The 20,465-nt window shown below is 39.3% G+C and overlaps 1 protein-coding gene across 1 annotated transcript in view; it reads left to right on the forward strand.

Moving 5' to 3' along the window:
- Positions 1-209: 209 nt before the first annotated feature.
- LOC109036182 (lipase 3) overlaps positions 210-20,465 on the forward strand; it is a 67,096-nt gene continuing 46,840 nt past the window's right edge. The window contains exon 1 of the mRNA XM_019050160.2: positions 210-542. Coding sequence (XP_018905705.2) covers positions 318-542 — 225 coding nt within the window. The 5' untranslated portion in view covers positions 210-317. The remainder of the gene's footprint in view (positions 543-20,465) is intronic.

Raw genomic sequence — 20,465 nt, forward strand, 5'->3', positions numbered from 1 at the left:
ATCATAGGGTCCACGAAGTGGGCCTCAGAAAGCGCCCTCTATTTTACAAAATGTGCGAAGGTCCGTAAGTTCAGAGCGATTATAAGGAAAACAGCGCTACTGCAAAGAACCTCGCTGTTTCACGTCACCAAGTGCGACATGATGAATGGGACTAAACCGTCTAAAAACAATCGCAGGACGAAGCGACGGTGGCGGCCGACGCGCGACGCAGCGTCTGACTGGATAAGGTGGGGACGACGGAGCGGTGCGGTGGCCGGCTGGATGCGGTTATTTTGGCGCGAAAAGTCGGTGCGGTTGCATCAGTCAGATCCGTGGAGATGCGCGGGTTCGCGTCAGTGGCGGCGGCGGCGTGCGTCGCGCTAGGTGTCGCGTCTTGCGTCCAAGTTTCAAGTGCCCAAAGGGATAACCGACTGGTGCCGTTCACGAGCATAAACAACATCCTCCTCAAAGGGATACTCAACGTCCAGAGGACATTCCGCAGTCGCTGGGACCGCTACCGACGCCAGGAAACCAACGAGATCGAGCCCTACAAACAAACCACTGTGAGTGTGCTCAGATTCTTACGCCTTGTCTCCACGGGATGTTTCACGGGATTTTTCCCACGTTCGAATCGCATGAAACTTCTGGGCTTTTTTTCCGTTAAACAACACAACAGAATTTCTTTTTCTTCTTTTTAAGTCGTTCCTGGAACTCCACACGGACTCTTAGTTGGTACTGTGAGAGTATTGACTAAATCAATATTTTTCCCAACATGACAAGTGAGACTTTTCCCTGGGACAAATCCCATGGAACATCCCGTGGAGACAAGGCCGTATAGGACTATTCTGCCGTGCTAAGGAAGAACGCCGTATGAGCCACCAGGCGTTGCCAAAATTTCCTTTGACGAAGTCACGACTTTTCAGGAAAATTTGTGAATATTTCTCCTCAGATTTTTCGAGGATTTTGCTCGTAACTTGATCTAAAAAGTTTGAGAATTGCAAGGAAAAACATTCATAACTTTCTTTAAAAATAAATATTTTCTGAGAGGAAATTTGGCAACATTTGAATGCTTATACGGCGTTTTTCCCAAGCACGGCAGACCTATTGAACCCAGAGGTAAAACGAAAAAAGATCGAAGACACTTTTAATGAACTGACCCAATACGAGAGAATCATGTTTTTCTCTGGTATAACCTCTACATTTTATGTTAACTTTTTATTTCATGAATATTAACCCCGATTTTTGAGGGAGGGTAAGCAATCGATGGCAAAATTGCAGAACCACGTATCTCCATTGCGTTGTTACAAAATATCCGATCCTGTTTCATTGTTTCAAAGAGAAAGAAGCCAACAGCTTGGAATTTATACGGAATATTATTCTGAAAGAGATGGAAAATCAAGGAAATTCTCAAGAAATTACGTTGATTAGTCTTTTAAAGAAAACATAAAGTATTTGAGGAAGTCTGCAATGTTGCAAACGCAGATACTTGGTTTTGAACTTTGGCCATCAATATTTTCCATTATTAGGACTATGAATAAAACGAATCCTAAATTTTTGGACTAAAAATTTGGAACTTAGAATTCCAAATCTTTCACTCTCAGGATAAAACAACATGTTTTGCTTCGCTTCAATTAAGTGACGTAGAGGGATATAGCCAAAAACAATTTGTTTCTTTCACGCAATGCTACTATTATAGAAATACCAAAAATTGACCCTTTGAGAGTGTCTCATAATTAAAGAGCGAAAAATCGTGAATTGAATACAGTTTCGAAGTCTTCTTAGGATAAAAAGTGTATATCATTAGGAACTGAAAGTCTATATCTATGACCCTACGTCCCTTTCTTCCCTATTCTGGACGGTTTGAGTTTCCATTCTAAGGATCATTTGCCTAATTCAATCACATCTCGTGACAATATTGCTTTAACTTGAAACCTCACTGATAAGACATCATTTTCTGAAGATCACACCTTTATTTTTCATTTAAAGTACGTCCACTTGCCTCAGTATATTCACAAAGAACCTCTGTTTCTACGTCCAAAAGACTGCCCTACGCGTCATTCATAAATTCATGACCATTTAGCGCCTGAATATATTAAGGGGATTTTGTAACCTCACACCACCCACCGTACTCTAGTTAGTTCTTCCAATACAGCTAGCTCAGTAGCAAACTTGTTAAGTTCCACTCATTTGTAACGTCCGTGAAGGTGTGTATTTTCACTCTATGATAGGAAATTTTACATATAACTAATTAGAACATTTTTAAAAAGTTATTACTGTTCCCAGAAACAAAAATTGTCGAGATGGTGGGCATTATGATGATTCTGTCGTAAATGCTTAACTCGTTTTAAAAGACAAAGATTGATCCATGAGTCTTCTTCCGATGAATCCGTGGACTAATTTGACACGTAATGACGTTGACATCATATCAGGCACGACCACCTGCTAAATTGTAAATACTTAGTTTTTCTCTTCGTCATAATTTTTTTTTTTTTAATTTTCAATTTTTGTTTCATTTTCGCAAGACAGTGAGTTAGAATTTTTTAGCCAGGATGCGTTAAAAATCAGCATGAAGCCGAAAATCTCAATACAGAGGGAAAAAGCTCACATGAGCACAATTTTCCCTCCGAGAGATACGCTGTTTGGTGCAACATTTGGTCGTTACTAATGTTGCACCAAAAAAAGTGTGTTTTCCCTCTTTAAGGGAAAATTGTGCTCATAAGAGCTTTTTCGCTCTGTATGGAGATTTTAAGCTTTAAGCTGATTTTTAACGCACGTTCGCCAAGAAATTCCAACTCACTGTCATAGATTTGTGTCCCCCACAATCCGAGACCCAAAATTAATTCATGCCGAAGAAGGTTCTTAGACTTCACAAAATATATCCTCATCGCCTTCAAAAATTCCTGTGAGCTCAACGCGGCAAATACCGTCGTCTCGTTTTATAATCTTTTTCCTCCTTCCTTTAAAGAACTGTGTTAATGGTAAAGATTATTCTGAGAGCAGTCAATGCAGCTCATCATAAGTCTCGCTTCATGTTCGTGATTTACTAACGAGGTTCGTGACAACGAGTTTTCAAAAAGAATTATTGGCATATTTTTACACTACTTGGCAATATAGCTTAATACGGACGAAAATTTGAATATCTTTGAAGGATGACTGGGTATGAAAACCCGAATTTTCAATTAAGCGTCAAAGTTCTCCGTGGTCAGGGTTGAATCTGCTCAGGCATTCAGAATACTGCGGATCCTAGAAAGTAATGACCTCATAAAAAATGCTGCCAACTGGTAAATTTTTATAACTCAGAAAGTTGTGAAACAGACTGAATTTGAATATTCACACCGCTGTCAAACTTATGGGGCTCTCAAAATTATTTCTTTCGTCTTTTGCGTGCAAATCACTGCGATTTTTTAGTTACCCGTATCCGACTAGTAAATGCACCAAGAATGGTTATATCGACGGTGAAACTACCAAACCACGTATCTCGGTTTGCGACGTCGCAGACTTCCTGTCATACTTTATTTTTTAAATGAAAAACTACTTAACATCCAGTCTTGAAAATTTCTGTGATTTTTCCTCTTTGTGCGGAGAAAATTCCGTGAAAATTTCAAGGAATGATATTGATTTGGTCTATTTCAAAAAAATAAAATGTGAGCGTAGATTTTTAAACACCGCAAAACGAGATACGTGGTTTGGTAGTTTCACCGTCGATATGTAAGTTTTCAACGGCATGCATGCATAACCTATTTCCATCTAAAATCACAAGGTGAAATGCACTCTTGACAAAGGTGTGCCGTTAGGTTAAAGAGGAATTTGCGTTATTTTTTTTTCTTTAATTTTCTAAAACGTCATAATCTTTAATTCTCGCAGTATGGTGATAAATCACTGCAGCCGCATAAAACCGGTCCCATGGAGTAAAGCTTCAACATATATAAAAGGGCCATAATTCCAACGAGTAAATATAATATGAAGGTACACAGAGGTATTCTTTTGGAAAGGGTACATTTCTACTCGAAACTATCCAAACAATCATGAGGACGTGGCCTTTATTTACCATGCAATTCAAGCGATCTCCTGAGACACTGAGACAATTTTTGAAAGTTTATTCAGAGCGGCGTCTGGTAGGTAGAACCCACAAGAGCCCTCATCCAACAAATCGTAACCAGTGGCGTGGCGTGCTTTGCAATGAATCGATTGATCTGTCATTTAAACCTGTATAAAAGGATCGATAAAGAGGGCGTTCGCAACGAACACCTTAATAATCGATTCTTTACCATAGCTTCAAATGGGGAAATATCGATACTCGATCATTCATGCCCGCTCTTCTGACATAAGGATGTAACTACAATTGGCAATGAACCCTGTCATCCATGTAAATCAATGCTCTTCAAGGCTCATCTCAAAGTGCATTTACGCCCTTTTGTCAGTCGAGGGACAAAAAAGTTTAGACTGATGCGTCTGGCCGGTCGAGCGTCGAGAGCACGGCAAGCTGGCATTGGTTGTCAAAATATACGTGATATCCATTATTTCTCAGCACAAAAAAACATTTACAGTGAAATATCGTGCAATCTCGGATATCACGGTCACTTATAAATGATAAACGTCTGAGAATTAGGAGGTTGGAAGTTGAGCAAGAGCTCAAAGATCCTCACTATTGCGTAGGTGCCGTTCCGTATTTTTAAAAGACCTACTCTCTTCCGCCCGGCTTTTGATCTTATCATTAAAACATTTTTAGGATTTTATAATGCATTTTAATATACGTGAGAAGCAGACACAAACATTCATCTTTGGGTATACACCAAAAACCTCGGTGCTGTAAGAAATAACAATTGGTGGTCCTCTGGATCAAAATTTATTTTATACAATTCCTCTCAGTACAAAATGAAATTATTTTTTTTTTTTTTTTTTTTTAAAAAAGTAAAAGAATTGGCTGCACGCAATTGAAAGTGTGTACACCAGTTTTCAGCTGCGGGTATTAACAACAGACCGGTAGACAAGGCACGAATTCAATCTGGTTGATCTTTCTATTTCAGCGTTTAAGTCTCCCAGCATAAGTGGATGGGTTAGGCAATCTGCTGCCCGTTCATAATGGTCCAGTAAACAATGTACGAATCTAAGCATTCTAATATATGTCTCTTAATCGTAAATCACGATTCGCATAACTAAAATTCCGCCCGAAATAAAAGAACGCCCACTAGTCAACTTCAAAAAATCCTCGGGAAAAAAACGCTCAACCGTGCGATCCTCTACCCCGATCCATAATCCGTGCAGTTGTGCATTCTAGGGATAAACAGGGTGATCCAAAAGTACCGCACCACCCCGTGAACCAAAAGTTCTAGCCCCCTTTCAGAGTGGTTCATTTAACATTTTGGTTGTTGCCAAAAGGCATTTCCTCTGCCTCAGGAGCACTTACAAAATTTTGAGTCTTTATCTCAATTTGTTCAAAAGTTACGAGGTTAATGCCTGATGCTGGTGGCGCGGGACGTTTTTATAAACCCTGTACAATTAATTTTTTTTAAATTCTAGATCCCCAGTGCACTGATAACGGACCATAGATCGCGGTTGTTGCACCACTCCATTAAAGGTTGACCCGGGGAGGAGGGATATTTTCGGACGCCGCACAGAGGACCGAGTCAATAGGAGAGGTCGGAAACTTTGAACGCTTATAACTCCGTTTATACAAAACTTCGAGGTTTTAGAAGTGGTTCCATTGGTTTCCTCATGAAATTTCCTGCTAGAAGCATCCCCTGAAGTTTATAATGTGATGAAATAAATATTAAAATTTGCAGTTTTGGTAAACAAATTCATGTCCGACGTCTCTAATTGACACGATCCACTGTGCGCCGCACATTGGTTCCAGAGCCCGATCTAGGCGGCATTAATTCGAAAAAATGACTTTTGGAAAAATTGAAAAATAGCACAACTGGTCGACACTACATACTCTGGAGGGTATTTCGGCCAAATATCATGATGATTGGATGAGTGATAAGGAAATGATAAGCTCCTAAAGGTGAGCGCGCAGGCCGTTCTCTCTGCGGCTGTATCCATTTCCTCATTTATCTCATTCGAGTGATGTTCCTAACAGAGGTTTGTCGCCATTTTGGGCAAAGAAACAAGTTTTGAAGGTAGAATCCTAATATTCAAGTGAATTTGAAGGTTTACGATGTTTAAATCATAACTTTAGATTAAGTCTATGGCTCTAGATAACCCATTAGACATAGCGCTATTTTACGTTAATTTCGCGTAATTTTCCATATAAATGACTGAAAACAACTACTTTGCCGGCCTTTGCCGGGTCTCTAGCGGCCATTCCTAGTTAGTACTAATCCTAGGCATGATGTAGATATAAATATCTTTTGCCAGTTTTTGCCTATTTGTGAAATACAGCCTTTTAAAGGTCGCCCGCTCAGACCTCATGAGCACTGTATGTGGGACGTTACGGGTGGGTGATATCGTTCGACCTCTCAGGCAATTTCAAAAAACTACTTCTTTCCATGATATTCATTCAAAGGGAAGTTTATTCAATCGGTTTTCCAAAGAATTACACAAAAATATCACTTCCATGGGCGTGCAAAACTCTGAGGAGATCAAAATTTTTTCGTGTTAAAAATGATCTAATACTACTAAAACGGCCAAAAACAACTACTTTGCCGGCCTTTGCCGGGTCTCAAGCGGCCATTTCTAGTTAGTACTAATCCTAGTCATGATGTAGAGACAAATATCTTTTGCCGGTTTTTGCCTATTTGTGAAATACAGCCTTTTAAAGTCGCCTGCTCAGCCCTCATGAGTACTGGATGTGGCGCGCGTGACGGGTGGGTGATATCGTTCGACCTCTCAGGCAATGTCAAAAAACTATTTCTCTTATGATATTCATCCAAAGGGAAGTATATTTAATCGGTTTTCCAAAGAATTACCCAAAAATATCATTTCCAAGGGCCTGCAAAACTCTGAGGAGATCAAAATTTTTCGTGTTAAAAATGATCTACTACTACCTACTAAAACGGCCCAAAACAACTAGGTACTTTGCCGGGTCTCAAGTGGCCATTTCTAGTTAGTACTAAGTAATCCTAGGCATGGTACAGAAACAAATATCTTTTGCCATTTGAAGCGAAAAAAATATATTACAACATTTTAAATTTAAGGTTGCTCTGGAATTAAAAGATCAACAGGCATTGCAGTTTAGTGAATTTTTTCCTGCTCACTGGTCGAAATGGTTTGATAGGGGTGACACCCTTTTATTGAATTTTCACACTGCCACTTCTGAAACTGCAACCAGAAGTAGATTCCAAAAACAGATCGTGCTGACTGAATGCTTCGTGAAGTTATTCAATGTAACAACACCCTCCCCCCCCCCTCTTCAACAATAATAACCACCAGGGTCTAAATATTAGTAAAATAGTAGATCGCTCTTGATGATTAATCATTAAATTTGTCAAGATTATCATAGTTCAAGCACAGAGCCACGTTGTCAAATTATTAATCCCGTGTTGAGTGCGAATTTGTTATTTTACGCATATTTACCATATTATGGTTAACGATAGGGTCAAATCGATATTAAATTCGTGATCAGCGACCCAAAAAACACATATATGCATATGTTGCACGCTGGTAAGGGTGATATTCTAATTAATGCCGCCTAGATCGGACTCTGGAACCAATGTGCGCCGCGCCAGAGAAGCGTTCTGTTCTTGTTCCGTATTCTCCCTGGCATAGATTGGATTTCAAATCTAAAATTGAGTGAGAATTTGAAGATCTCTTTCTGAAAGGAAGTATGTACAAATAGATCTCATTATGGAATGAAATCCGGTACATGCTTTAATAAAGGTTCTCTACAACGACATCTAGTGTTTCGCATATTAGGAGACTTAAACGCCAGGGTAGAAAAACTAGCCAAGCTCATCATTGACCATTCCCTGGTAGCACAGGTCAGATTGAAGATGTTTTTAAAATGTGTCATTGATCCAAAAAAATTTCTTTAAAACATTTCAATGAAACATCTTGAAAACATATTATGTGTCCAGACGGTTTTGAAAAGGTTTCTAAAACAACTCTATGTCACCCCTAAAATTTTTGTTTCACAGATACGTCCGATAGATGTTTCTCATACCTTTACAACACATCTCAGTGAGGTACCTATCGGCACCACAAATTCGTCGCAGAGATATATCTGACACATTCTTGAAACATTTCGGTGAGAGGCATGACATTCCTTTGTATCGTCGAAACGTTTCAAAAATGTTTTCAAAACCTTTCAGTGGTTTGTTGAAACATCTTGAAAACATATCATGTGTCCCGACGGTTTTGAGAAGGTTATTCTAAAACAACTCTATGTCACCCCTAAAGAGCCATGCACAAATTCGCCCGTTTTTGGGCCCTCGAAATTGGGGTCGGTGTGAGGTTTTTTTTCATCTATAGGGTGACCCTTTACACATAATAAAATTTCAGATTGAGTATACGCACCGTTTTTGAGATATGGGGGGGCAAAGTCCCCGATTTTTACTCATATTTGCAGGTATTTTATAGTCGAACTTCGGCTGCTACAAGGTACCGGATGTAGATATTGAAGCGCGGTTTGCGGTGATTTGTCAAGCTATTTCTGGATTATTTTTTCACATCTTTTACAAACCCGCAAATGGTTTTTCGGGGGGGGGGGGGGGGGGGAGCTTTATTCATACTATCATGACCGTTCGTATACGTCTTACTGGCATTAATTGCTTCGTTCTCGACTCCTCTCCACGCCGTAATCATGATGGTATTTTCTGTTAGGAATCTTTCTTCTTCTTTATATTTGACCAATTCTAATGTTGTCTCCCCCTTTTTCCCTTTTTAAACCCCCCCCCCCCCCCAATTCTAAACACTCCCTCTCAAGTGTATATTCCTGTGCGGCAGATATGAAGGTGTTATTTGTGGGGAATTATTTTCTGTCTTTATGGTTGATAAACTTTGACCCCACCTATTTCCTCCTTCCCCCCTTTACCCCTGTTTCACCCCCCCCCCCATTTCCACCGTACCTTACTCGAAGTTGTCTGCTCCCTCTGCAGCAGAAATGAGGATGTTTCCGGTAACTATTACACTATCCGATAACTATTATACTCTCACAAAAAAAAGTATTCAAGCATGTAAAAAAGAGAAAAGAGGGGGGGGGCAGTGGAAAGAGGGAATAAGGTAGGAAATATGAACTAGTGAGGGGGGATGGGAAAGAGAAAAAAGGGTGGGGGGTGTCTCCCTTGTATTGAGTTTAAAAAAGTAAAAAATTCTTCGCTGGAAACATCCTCATTTCTGCTGCGGAGGGAGCAGACAACTTCGAGTAAGGTACGGTGGAAATTGGGGGGGGGGTGAAACAGGGGTAAAGGGGGGAAGGAGGAAATAGGTGGGGTCAAAGTTTATGAACCATAAAGACAGAAAAATAATTCCCCACAAATAACACCTTCATATCTGCCGCACAGGAATATACACTTGAGAGGGAGTGTTTAGAATTGGGGGGGGGGGAGGTTAAAAAGGGAGAAAGGGGGAGACAACATTAGAATTGGTCAAATATAAAGAAGAAGAAAGATTCCTAACAGAAAATACCATCATGATTACGGCGTGGAGAGGAGTCGAGAACGAAGCAATTAATGCCAGTAAGACGTATACGAACGGTCATGATAGTATGAATAAAGCTCCCCCCCCCCCCCCCCGAAAAACCATTTGCGGGTTTGTAAAAGATGTGAAAAAATAATCCAGAAATAGCTTGACAAATCACCGCAAACCGCGCTTCAATATCTACATCCGGTACCTTGTAGCAGCCGAAGTTCGACTATAAAATACCTGCAAATATGAGTAAAAATCGGGGACTTTGCCCCCCCATATTTCAAAAACGGTGCGTATACTCAATCTGAAATTTTATTATGTGTAAAGGGTCACCCTATAGATGAAAAAATACCTCACACCGACCCCAATTTCGAGGGCCCGAAAACGGGCGAATTTTTAGCCCTTTTTGTGCAAGGCTCTTTCGTTTCACAGATACGTCCGATGGATGTTTCTCATACCTTTTCAACACATCTCAGAGAGGTATCGGCACCGAGGCTATAAGTATCAAAAATTTTCAGACATTTGTTCTAACTAATGTCGCTGTGGAATTAGAACCATCACAGCAGGCATCCCTTGATACCAACCATGCATGAGGGCTGAATCGTTACACTTCATCATTATCAACCTATCAGAGGGATTAGAACACCTTCACTTTAGAAAAGTATACGCAAAGCACGATGTACGGTTTCAATATTCTAGATAATCCATAACTTATGAGCTTTTATGGAGATGAACTCGATTCATACAAGGAATTAACCGTGTTAATAACCTCCACATAATTAAATGTCCAAAAAGTATAGCTTGAGACGAAAAATTAAGCTGAAATTTGGTAAAATTGAAAAATTAAACTTCAACGCCCTCTGGTGGATTCAGTTTGAACTAGGTAGGAAAAGTTTTAGAAAGGTCCTAGAAATGTTTCTATGTTATTCAATGAAACATTTCTAAAACGTGTCAAAAACATTTTTAAGTGACGTATAAATTCGAACAAAATATTCAAAAAGGTTTCAAAGACATTATATTTATTTTTAATTGAAAACAAATCCAAAATGTGTCAGATAGGTTGCTGGGAGGTGTTGTTGAGTCGTGCAGGAAAAGTATCTGACAGCACTTTGAGAAGTTGCTTGAAACAAGCTGTAGATTGCATTCGAAACATTTTCAAAATATTTCGAAAACATTTCACCGAACACTTCGAAATTGGAAGTTTCTGAGAACGTGTTGGAGATGTGTTGAAAACATTTTTCTAAAACTTCAGCGACACTGGTTCGATTTATATTCAAAACGTTTTGAAATGAATTGAGGATGCTGATCGGAAAGAGAATTAAAACGTTTTGAAAATGAGTTGGAGATATACCACACCAATCAGTAATATTTATTAATAATTGAAAACATATCTAAAATGTGTCAGATAGGTTCCAGGAAGGTGTCGTTGAGCCGTGCAGGAAAAGTATCTGACAGTACTTTGAAAAGTTGCTTGAAACAATCTGTAGATTAATTTGAAACATTTTCAGAATATTTCCAAAACATTTCACCAAACACTTCGAAATTAGAAGTATCTGAGAACATGTTGGAGATGTGTTGAAAACGTTTTTAAAAAGTGATAGTAGAACAATTTGAAAACATTTTGAACACATTTTAAAAACATTGTTTTCACGTTTCTGTAAGATGAAATGAAAATATTTTTAAACTGTGTTCAAAACATGTTGTCTCTGATGAAATATTTTACATGACTCGCAACTTTGTCTTCAAAATGTTTTTAAAACATTTCATTTCCCCTCCAAATTTTTCTTTTGTAAAATGTTTTGGATTGGTTTTCAAAACATTTCTGTTGTGTTAAATGTATCCAATTTGAAAACATTTTCAAAATGTTTTGGATATGTTTCAATGAAATGTTCAAAGTATTTGCGTCCTTGAAACATTTCTGAAATGTTTCTAATATGTTTCATCGAGATGAATCAGTTTCGACACAAGTGGAATGTTTCTAAAACCTTACCGATCCGAGCTGTGCTACCAGGGTTGAGCTAAGATGGCTTGCCATCTGATTGCCTTTGGCGACGCGTGTTGAAATAGGGGCTCAAAATACGCTACTATGGATTCGTTTTCCGTCGGCTTACACTCCTCGAAAAAATTCTAGAGCTGATTCCGAGCAAAATTGACCTGAAAATGGGAGAAAAATATTTCAACTCTCCCAATGGAGATTTTGCACGTGTGAAGAATTTTCAAGTTGACTATTGATTCTTAAGTTAAAGCATTTTAGAATTTTATTTTACAAAGGAAATTCGGCAACGCCAGAGGGTCCGCACGGCGTTTTTCTTTAGCACGGCATTGTTGCTCCTCGCACGGGCCAAACCACGCGTTGTCTTTTAAAGTATTATGGCTTGTTTTGCCGTGCGTGCGGTCCACGCTGCAAGTGGCTGATGAGTTAGCGTGCACCGGTTCGCCGCATTACATCACCGCGCCTGTACTGTACGAGCCCCACCTTGAGGTATGCAACACGCGTAACACTCTCACGCCGAGCTGCATAACTCCCATTTTCTCGGTCAAGGGCGGCGTGGATGCTCAGTGTCAGGGTAACGCTCGATGCGTTTGCTCGTGGACCCGCTATCTCCGATTGCCCCCACCCGTGCTGTCACATATGGGGATAGCACAGGAGTTAGCTAGCCACCGCTCGATGAGTTATATTTGTGCCGTAAGAACAGGTCAGGCCTCGCTCAACGAGGTTATTAGAGAGGCTCTCTTGTGGTACCTGAGCCTTGTCCCTTGTATTAGGGTCTTAGTTTTCCCCCTAGAATATAACCTCAACCCAAAATGAGTTTGGAGATACATTTCTGAATCCTCTATGGCAAGAATTAATTTAGGATCTCAGATTCTAGGGGACACTAATGTAACAGTGTAACAGTGTAACACTAATGTGCACAGGAGTTAGTTAGCCATCGCTCCATGAGTTATATTTGTGCCGTAAGAACAGGTCAGGTCTCGCTTAACGCGGTTATTAAAGAGGCTCTCCTATGGTACCTGAACCTTGTCCCTTGCATTGAGGGTCTAGTTTTCCCCGTACCATAAAAAACAATTCAAAAAGCTGGTAGGGAGGCTAAAATTTTACGAATAAAACCAAAAAATTTCGGCTGAAAACTCGCCCTTCTTCAGTGCAGTTGGATGAATAAGATGAAATATGGTAAAAATCTAAAATAGTACCTGGCTGTACCTTTCAAAGCGCACTGAAAAAGAAAGTTCGGTAAATCCGAAATAGCGTGGATCATATGGAACCAGGTTTTTTTCGGTACACACGACCGAATTATTCGGTCTGCTCAGCCGAACTCTTAGGTCCGCTGAACCGAACTGTATGAATTTATTTTTGTTCGGTCGCACAAACTGGTCGAACAATTCGGTTGAACGGACCGAATAATTCGGTTGTGTGTACCGAACAAAACCTGGTTCCATATGATCCTAACTAATTCGGATTTACCGAACTTATTTTTTTAGTGCGAGAATGTTGTTATGAAGAAAATTTCCCCGTATAATTCCTCGTAAGTCTCCGTATAATTCCAATTTTCCCCTTAAAAGCCTACCTCAACCCAGAATGGGTTTGGAGATAAATTTTTTAATCCTCTATGGCAAGAATTAATTTTGGATCTCAGATTTTAGGGGAAACTAATATATTTTGTAGTCTGCATACAAAAATAGAGCACCAATTTGTTTTCAAAATTTAAAGCTACGGGAATCAGTTTTTAAAAAAAAAACAATAATGAAATTTTGCAAAATCACGGCACGAGGGAAAGATTCGATTTTTTAAAACCCCGAACATACGTTGGGTGTGACACAGACCAGAAAAAAAAGAAATCAAAATACAAAAACCAAGAAAATTACTTCTAATGGCTGAATAGAATTAAAAAAGTAGGGGAAAATGCAGTTATTGGATGAATAGACTTTAATATGTTGATTTTTTTTAATCGAGTACCTAGTGCGACATGTGACGGCTTCCATTTTCAGTTCCGCGTGAATTTATGAAACTGATAGGACCGCACTTTTCCTTGTGAAGTCTGTGCAATAGTATACTTATGGAGCGGGTGTTGCGGGGAGCTCAATAATGCGCATATTCCTTACGCAAATTGTGAAGCAAGGAATAAATTTTAGACCCTTTCGATTGATTCATTAGTTTTTATGATTCACAATCAACTTGAGCTTCTATTCTTGCCTTAAAACTTAATGTTATCAGAGATCTTCTGAAGCTAGCCATACTTAATTAGAGTAATTTTTGCTAGCAGTCTACTTCACAGGAAAAAAAACATATTGGATCTAGAGTCCAGACTCTTGAAAACATTGACAAGAAAAAATACTCTTGATTCAATCGGATTTTTGCTTGAATCTAAACGAAATCCGCTTAAATTAAGAGGCTTGGTTCTTCATTTAAGCTAGATTCTGATTGAATCAACGATATTTTATCTTGTCGATGTTTTTAAGAGTCTGGACTCTAGATGCAATGTGTTTTTTTCCAGTGTTTCCTATTCATGTCATTTAAAATCCTTTTTAACTTAAAACCATAATTTATGAATACTAAAAGGCAACCTTCAAAAAGTGATCAAGATTCATTTGCCTCCTTAACAAAAAGTTTGATAAAAAATGAAATAGTTCAGATTGCATACATAAGAAAATACTCACAATCAGCCTCGAATCACCTCTTCGACCATCGGATATTTGTGACTTGATGCGTTTTTGATGCTCGAATCATTTCAGTCAATGCTATTGGTCCGGCGAGAATGTTTCCGTGGCAAGAAAAAAAAATCCAGCTTAAAATGCCGTTAATTTCCCGGGGACGGCATTCCAAGTGGGTCAGTTTATCTATTAGCCGCTCAAAATAATCAGTGCCGACCCGGGTGGAAAGGAAATTACGTTTTTCTTGATGGGATCGCCGGCCTATCACCCTCGCCGAAAAAACATTGAGTCTACACTCTGCCGTGCTAAGGAAAAACGCCGTATGGAGATTCGAAAGTTGCCTAATTTTCTCTGATAAAATTTGTATTTTTAAGGATTGTTATGAATGTTTTCTTTTGGAATCTTCTGGTATTTTAGGCCCGATTGTGAATGAAATTCTCTGAAAAAATTCGAAGAAAAATATTCACAAATTCTCCTGAATATCATGTTTTATTGAGGCAAATGTGGCGACGTCTGAAGGCTTATACGGCGTTCTTCCTTAGGTCGGCAGTTTTATTGACCGCCGGCGAAGAGATACTTTGTCGCGTTCTCGATATTTTGACACTGAAATCAGTCAACCGTGACCTTTGGCTCTCTGAGAGGCCAACCAACACGAAAATTCATCGCCTGCACATTAACTGGATTTTAGGCTGTGATCATCTCGCAAAGCTCGGATGCATTGGGAAACATATTTTAAGCATTACGCGCCACTAGCAGCCAGCTTCCAGTCATTGCCCAACGTATCAAATATTTTTGGTGAAGCTAAAGAATGGAAATTTAGCCGCGAATGACGGAAAATAATCAGCCCAATTGACCCAGTTTTATCAATTAAAAAGATGTGATTTCAAAACACAGTGGTTTTAGAATCTAATACTCCTCCGTTTCTTTAATTTTGAATTGTAGTTTTACTGTCCTGAGTTGATAGATCAAAATCTTCATAATTCGCCGCGTCTTAAAATGTTTCACACGACAGTTCCATTTCAAAAGGATGATATGAATCAATTATATCTGCCTCAGATGTAAAACAAATATTGTAAAAGTTAGTATAATTATAATAGGGTACTAAGAAACATTTTTTTAATACATTTTACGGTAATTGCAAAATGCTACAATATCGTCAAGTGAGCTAGATGTTAGGCATCGTCTTTTCTTTTTTTCCAGTTTTCTACCTCTTGCGGATAAGTTGATAAAACATTCTAACCAGATGAGGTGATCAGATCATTTGCTAAGTTCAGTTTTATTACCTTCAGAGCATTCGATAGGATGACGCATAGTCGTCCACTTTAAAAAAATTAATTTGAACAGTGAATGCGTTGAGAAAATCAAACATAAAAGTTGTTGGTCTTCTGTCTGAGGTAGCGCGTTATTTCTGAGTGGTGGGCGGGACCAGAAACGACGTGTGTGTTTAAGAACACCTCTCGTCTAAAATCGAGTTTTCGGTCGCTGTCACTTGCATGTGCTGGGTTCTGTTGACACGAAAATTGAGATATTTTACGTTCACGAAGGGCGCAAATGAAACATACCATGAGAACCATTTTTGATTTAACTTACCTGTTACCTCAAAAATTTTTTTGATGATGTTAGTAAAGTAAAGTTAGTAAAGTTAGATAAGTATAAACTATAGCATAATTTTGTGGTCAAAGACATCAGTTCTAAAATAGCTTCTCTAAAAATTAGTAAGAATCATCTTTGTAATGATCGTCTTATTTCTAAGCAATCAAATTTTTGACTTTCCATAAAATTTTCGTAAAAGCTCATATCTATACGTGATTTTGAAGGGATATATACAAATTTAGTTTGCAGTGAGAGGGCTAAAAGTCCTTGAGGGTTGTTTGATCAAGAATACGTTCTCTTGATACTTGATAGTTTTTATGGCGGCTAAAACTGGAAAACTTGCAACTCCCATGAATGTCTTCATAATTAATTAATGGGACTAGGTATCAAAGTTTGTGAAGCAAAAGACTACAAAATTTAAAATGACATTTTTAAAAGATGCTTGAAGCGCTGATGGAAGCATATTGGATTTTTTGAAACTTCCTTACTTCCGAAAAACTTTCTTTAACAGACTAAACTTTTAAAAAGAACCCACAGTTAATTATGAAGAATCATTGCAAAACTGTCATGAATGCTCCTCTCACTCCCTTCTTCCTCTTTTCTATCTCATCCGAACTCGGCTTTTCTTCTTCATTTTTTTCATCTCCATCTTTGCCTCATCATCTGTCTTCCTTTTTTTCTTCTCACTCTCCTAATTTCCTTTCCCTTCGCACCATCCTCCTTCTATAATAATAAAACATTTTAAGCGCTGAAGCAACAAAAAAGTCACACTCAATGAACACGTGGTAGAGAATTCAGAATGTAAACTCAGGGCAAGACTCAGAATGTAAACTCCGAATGTCAACTCAGATTGTAAACTCAGAATGCGATCGACACCTCCAATTTAGAATCCGTTGGTTTGCCACAGCCCGAGGAATCCGTACTGTCCAGTCTGCCAGGCCATAGGATGAAACGCCGTATAAGCATCCGAATGTTGCCAAATTTCATTTCAGAAAATACTTATTTTAGAGGAAAGTTATGAATGTCTTTCCTTACAATTTCCAGACTTTTTAGATCAAATTACGAGCAAAATCCTCCGGAAAATCGGAGGAGAAATATTCAAGAATTTTCCAAAAAATATGTGATTTGTCGAGGGGAATTTGGCAACGCCTGGTGTCTCATACGGCGTTCTTCCTTAGCACGACAGCAGCAGTGCCCCCTTCACTATGCAATGGTTTCTCTGCGCGCATAGCGTGGGTGGGAGTCCTGGGGAGCATCGTCCAATTTTCCGTTTCGGTGAGAGAGTCTTGTCAGTCATTGTTGTTCGAACCTTGATGCAATTAATGACTGCTTCCACCGCCACCGCGTTGGCATTTAATGGCACGAGTTTATGGAGTATTATGGAGAATTCTCCGTTTTGAAAATGATAATTCTTAACCTCGAGGCAACAGCGTCTGGAACTCGGATGCCCCACTGACCCGTCTCCTGTCTCTTCTTTCTCGTTCGCGCCCGTAGCCCGTCCTCTCTCTCAATGTCGCCTTCTGTCCATCACTCCCTGCGTTGCCAGTTTTCCACGAAAAAATCGTGTGCTATGTTATTCATAATTGAGAATGCTGGGAAATCGGTGGATATTCAGCAGGAACGGCAATGCTGCGCGGTTTGATCCTGATACAGTGAGGTTGATGTCAGTCGGGGTGCCCTGACGAATACCAACAAGAAATTGACGATGAAGATGCCTTCTTTACGTTTTGCAGAAGGAACTTTTTTAACCCTGGCTCTATAACCACAAATTATGTTAAGGGCAACTTTAATCTTGTAAAATGCGCGTGCTCAAGAGTAAGGAATTAAATTTTACGAATACATTTTATTCAGGAATATTCGGTAAAATTACGGACATTTTATCCTTCAAATTGAATAATGAGGAGTCCATCTCTTTTACGTTTCATATTTTCAATCCTGAACCCATTCAATTTAAATTATATATAATTGGAAGAGTACATTTGAGATAAATACCCTTGCTTTTACAAAAGAATAGACAGTCTTTAAAAATTTATTGAAACATGATGAAAGCATTATGTACAATTTTATTGGCCAAGGATTTTTTTTTAAAAAAAATATTCAAGGACAGTTATTAAATATGACCTCTCACGAGAGAAAATGTCGTACTTTCTAAATAATAGTTTTCTCCGGAGAATGAACTTTTTTAAAATCAGATTGTAAAATAAATGTCAAGTTTTTTCATGATAAACATTGCTTATTATCCCAGGGAAAAGAATCCGGACGGTAAAATTCATTCCTCTGCCAAAATAGAGCAGAGCTTAAAGTTTTATTTGACTCTGGTGTGCTCTGTACACCTCAGATTGAAGATACATGTATAGCTCCAATGTAAATGTACAATGTAAATTCTCTATTACAGCAACTACTTCCGCGCACATCAATCTACAGTCTCTTTGGACGATGTCCTAGACGACGAGTTCCGAGCCTGGTGTGCCCGAGCTTCGGTAACTTTTCCGATCCAATTTTTTCGATGGAGTTTTTTCAATCCAAAATGATGATGTAGAATACGTGGCGCAATTCCTGTCCTCTTTGTTTACATTGGATGGTCGGGTCCCCGTACATCGCAAACAATCGATTATGTATCGAAAAAGTGACCCGGCGTGACACAGGAGTCTTGGAATTCGGGACCTGGAAAATGCTTAAAAGTCGTCTCAGCTCTCCCACTCACATTTCGACTCTATGCACTCTATGCTTCGGACTCATTTTTTCTCGGACTTATCATGGAAAATCGGATCCCGATGGTCGGGCGGCACCCGAAAGACCGTGAATAGCAATAGAGGCTCGCGACCTAGCCGGAACGGGGAGCGGCGCCCTTGGCGGATGCGTTTCGAATATCGAATCAGCGGAGCGCGAAATCGGAAATTCACACAGTGCGCCTCGGACCTCGGACCTAATCCAAGTTCATCGCTGATGACTTTGAGTGACGGTGCATCACCAGCACCAGGCCGATGCCTACGGCTCGACCCCCCCCCCCCCCCCCCCCCGAAGAATGCCCCTTTCCCTCCTTCACGATTTCCCATTGAGCCTCACCACGTGCCCGACTGCGCGACGTGAATAACTCCTAACTGCATCGACGGAAGAGTCATTGGTGCATCAATGCAACTATTCCTAAGTATGTCATGAGGAAAATGAATGAGTGGGTGATCTCGGCTTCATTATTAGAACCACGCAAGCGATTGAAATATATCTTTTTCGTTCATGTCCGAATTTTCTTTAGTTTACTCTCGTATTCCACCATGCTAAGGAAGAACGCCGCAAAAAACATTCGAGCTGCCAAATTTCCTTCGATAAAATGTTTATTTCTGAGTGATGGTATGAATATTTCTCCTTGAATTTTTTAGGAATGTAAGAAGAAATTGTGAACAAAATTGTCTGAATAATCTGGAGGGGTATATTCATAAGTTTACTAGGAAATTCATGTTTATACAAAGGAAATTTGGCAACGCCTGATGGTTCATACGGCGTTTTTCCTCACTACGGCAGTATGCTGGGGGACATCTCATGAAAGGACGGCGGCAGGGCGATGATGAAGGGATACGTTGTCAGTTGCCCGGTAACCTTCGGGAAGATACGCACATGTGGGGTTTGGGTGTAGCAGAATGCTCGAGCGCGTTGCAGGAGCGACTTTCCATTTCAGTGAGTGTTCATAAATTTTATAACGCAATTTACCGGCATTTTTAGGCCCCTCTCCCCCTTATGACGCTCATCTGACGTAGGTCTCTATCCTTTAAAGTAAAAACACATGGCTCTCTTCGATTTCGAGCGTTACGTAATTTATGAACTTGATAGTTGAAAAGACATGATTAAAAAAAGAATAGGAATTTAATTATTTCTGTTTTGTGGGGTTTGAGAGGGAGTCAGCGTTGAAACCGTAACTTTAGAGGAAAATATAGTCAATACCATAAAAAAATAATATTGATTTTCGTTCAACAAATAAATAGTATTCTTTCTTGAAATACACAATACGTTCACATTGCTAAGGTACCTCTAGCCGCCACTACAGTCTGAACGAACTTAACATTTGGTATGAGGAGAGCAAGAAATTAAAAAAATTGCAGGGGGCCGACGATATTTGAAAATGATAAATTGAAAAGAAGGACCTCAAAAGAGAAGTTAGCCGAGGACAGCATCATTCTTCAGTTTATCAATTCAAATTACATTAGATAACGGCTTAAAATGGCTCAAGGGTACTAGGATATGAAACAAAGGGCAATTGCTGAGAGGAGAGGACGTGATTTGTGGCTGCCGAATTGTAAGCAAGCTGAAAGAGGGACCTGTGTCTCGGGTATAGCTCAGCTCCGTTGCCGTATATTCCGTTTCCATATTTTACACTGAACCAAGAAATTGGAAATTATTCGTAAATGAGTTAAATTCAAAAGAAACGCATCAATCATGCTGCACTGGAAAAACCTTAAGTGATCGCAATAAGTTGGAATACTCGTTAATTATGTAGCATGTTTACAATAATGAGTCTGATAATCATACCAAAAAAAACCACAATTGATGATGATCATCTACAAAATTGCCACCACAGTGCCAAAAATAATTCCAGGCATGATACATTATTCTTTGATGGTACAAACCGCTCAACACAATTTACGAAGAGGGTTTTCAATACTGGTGTGTGATAATGAAATTTTATC

This window comes from Bemisia tabaci, chromosome 3 (genome assembly GCF_918797505.1).
Source record: "Bemisia tabaci chromosome 3, PGI_BMITA_v3".
Classification (NCBI taxonomy): Eukaryota; Metazoa; Arthropoda; class Insecta; order Hemiptera; family Aleyrodidae; genus Bemisia; species Bemisia tabaci.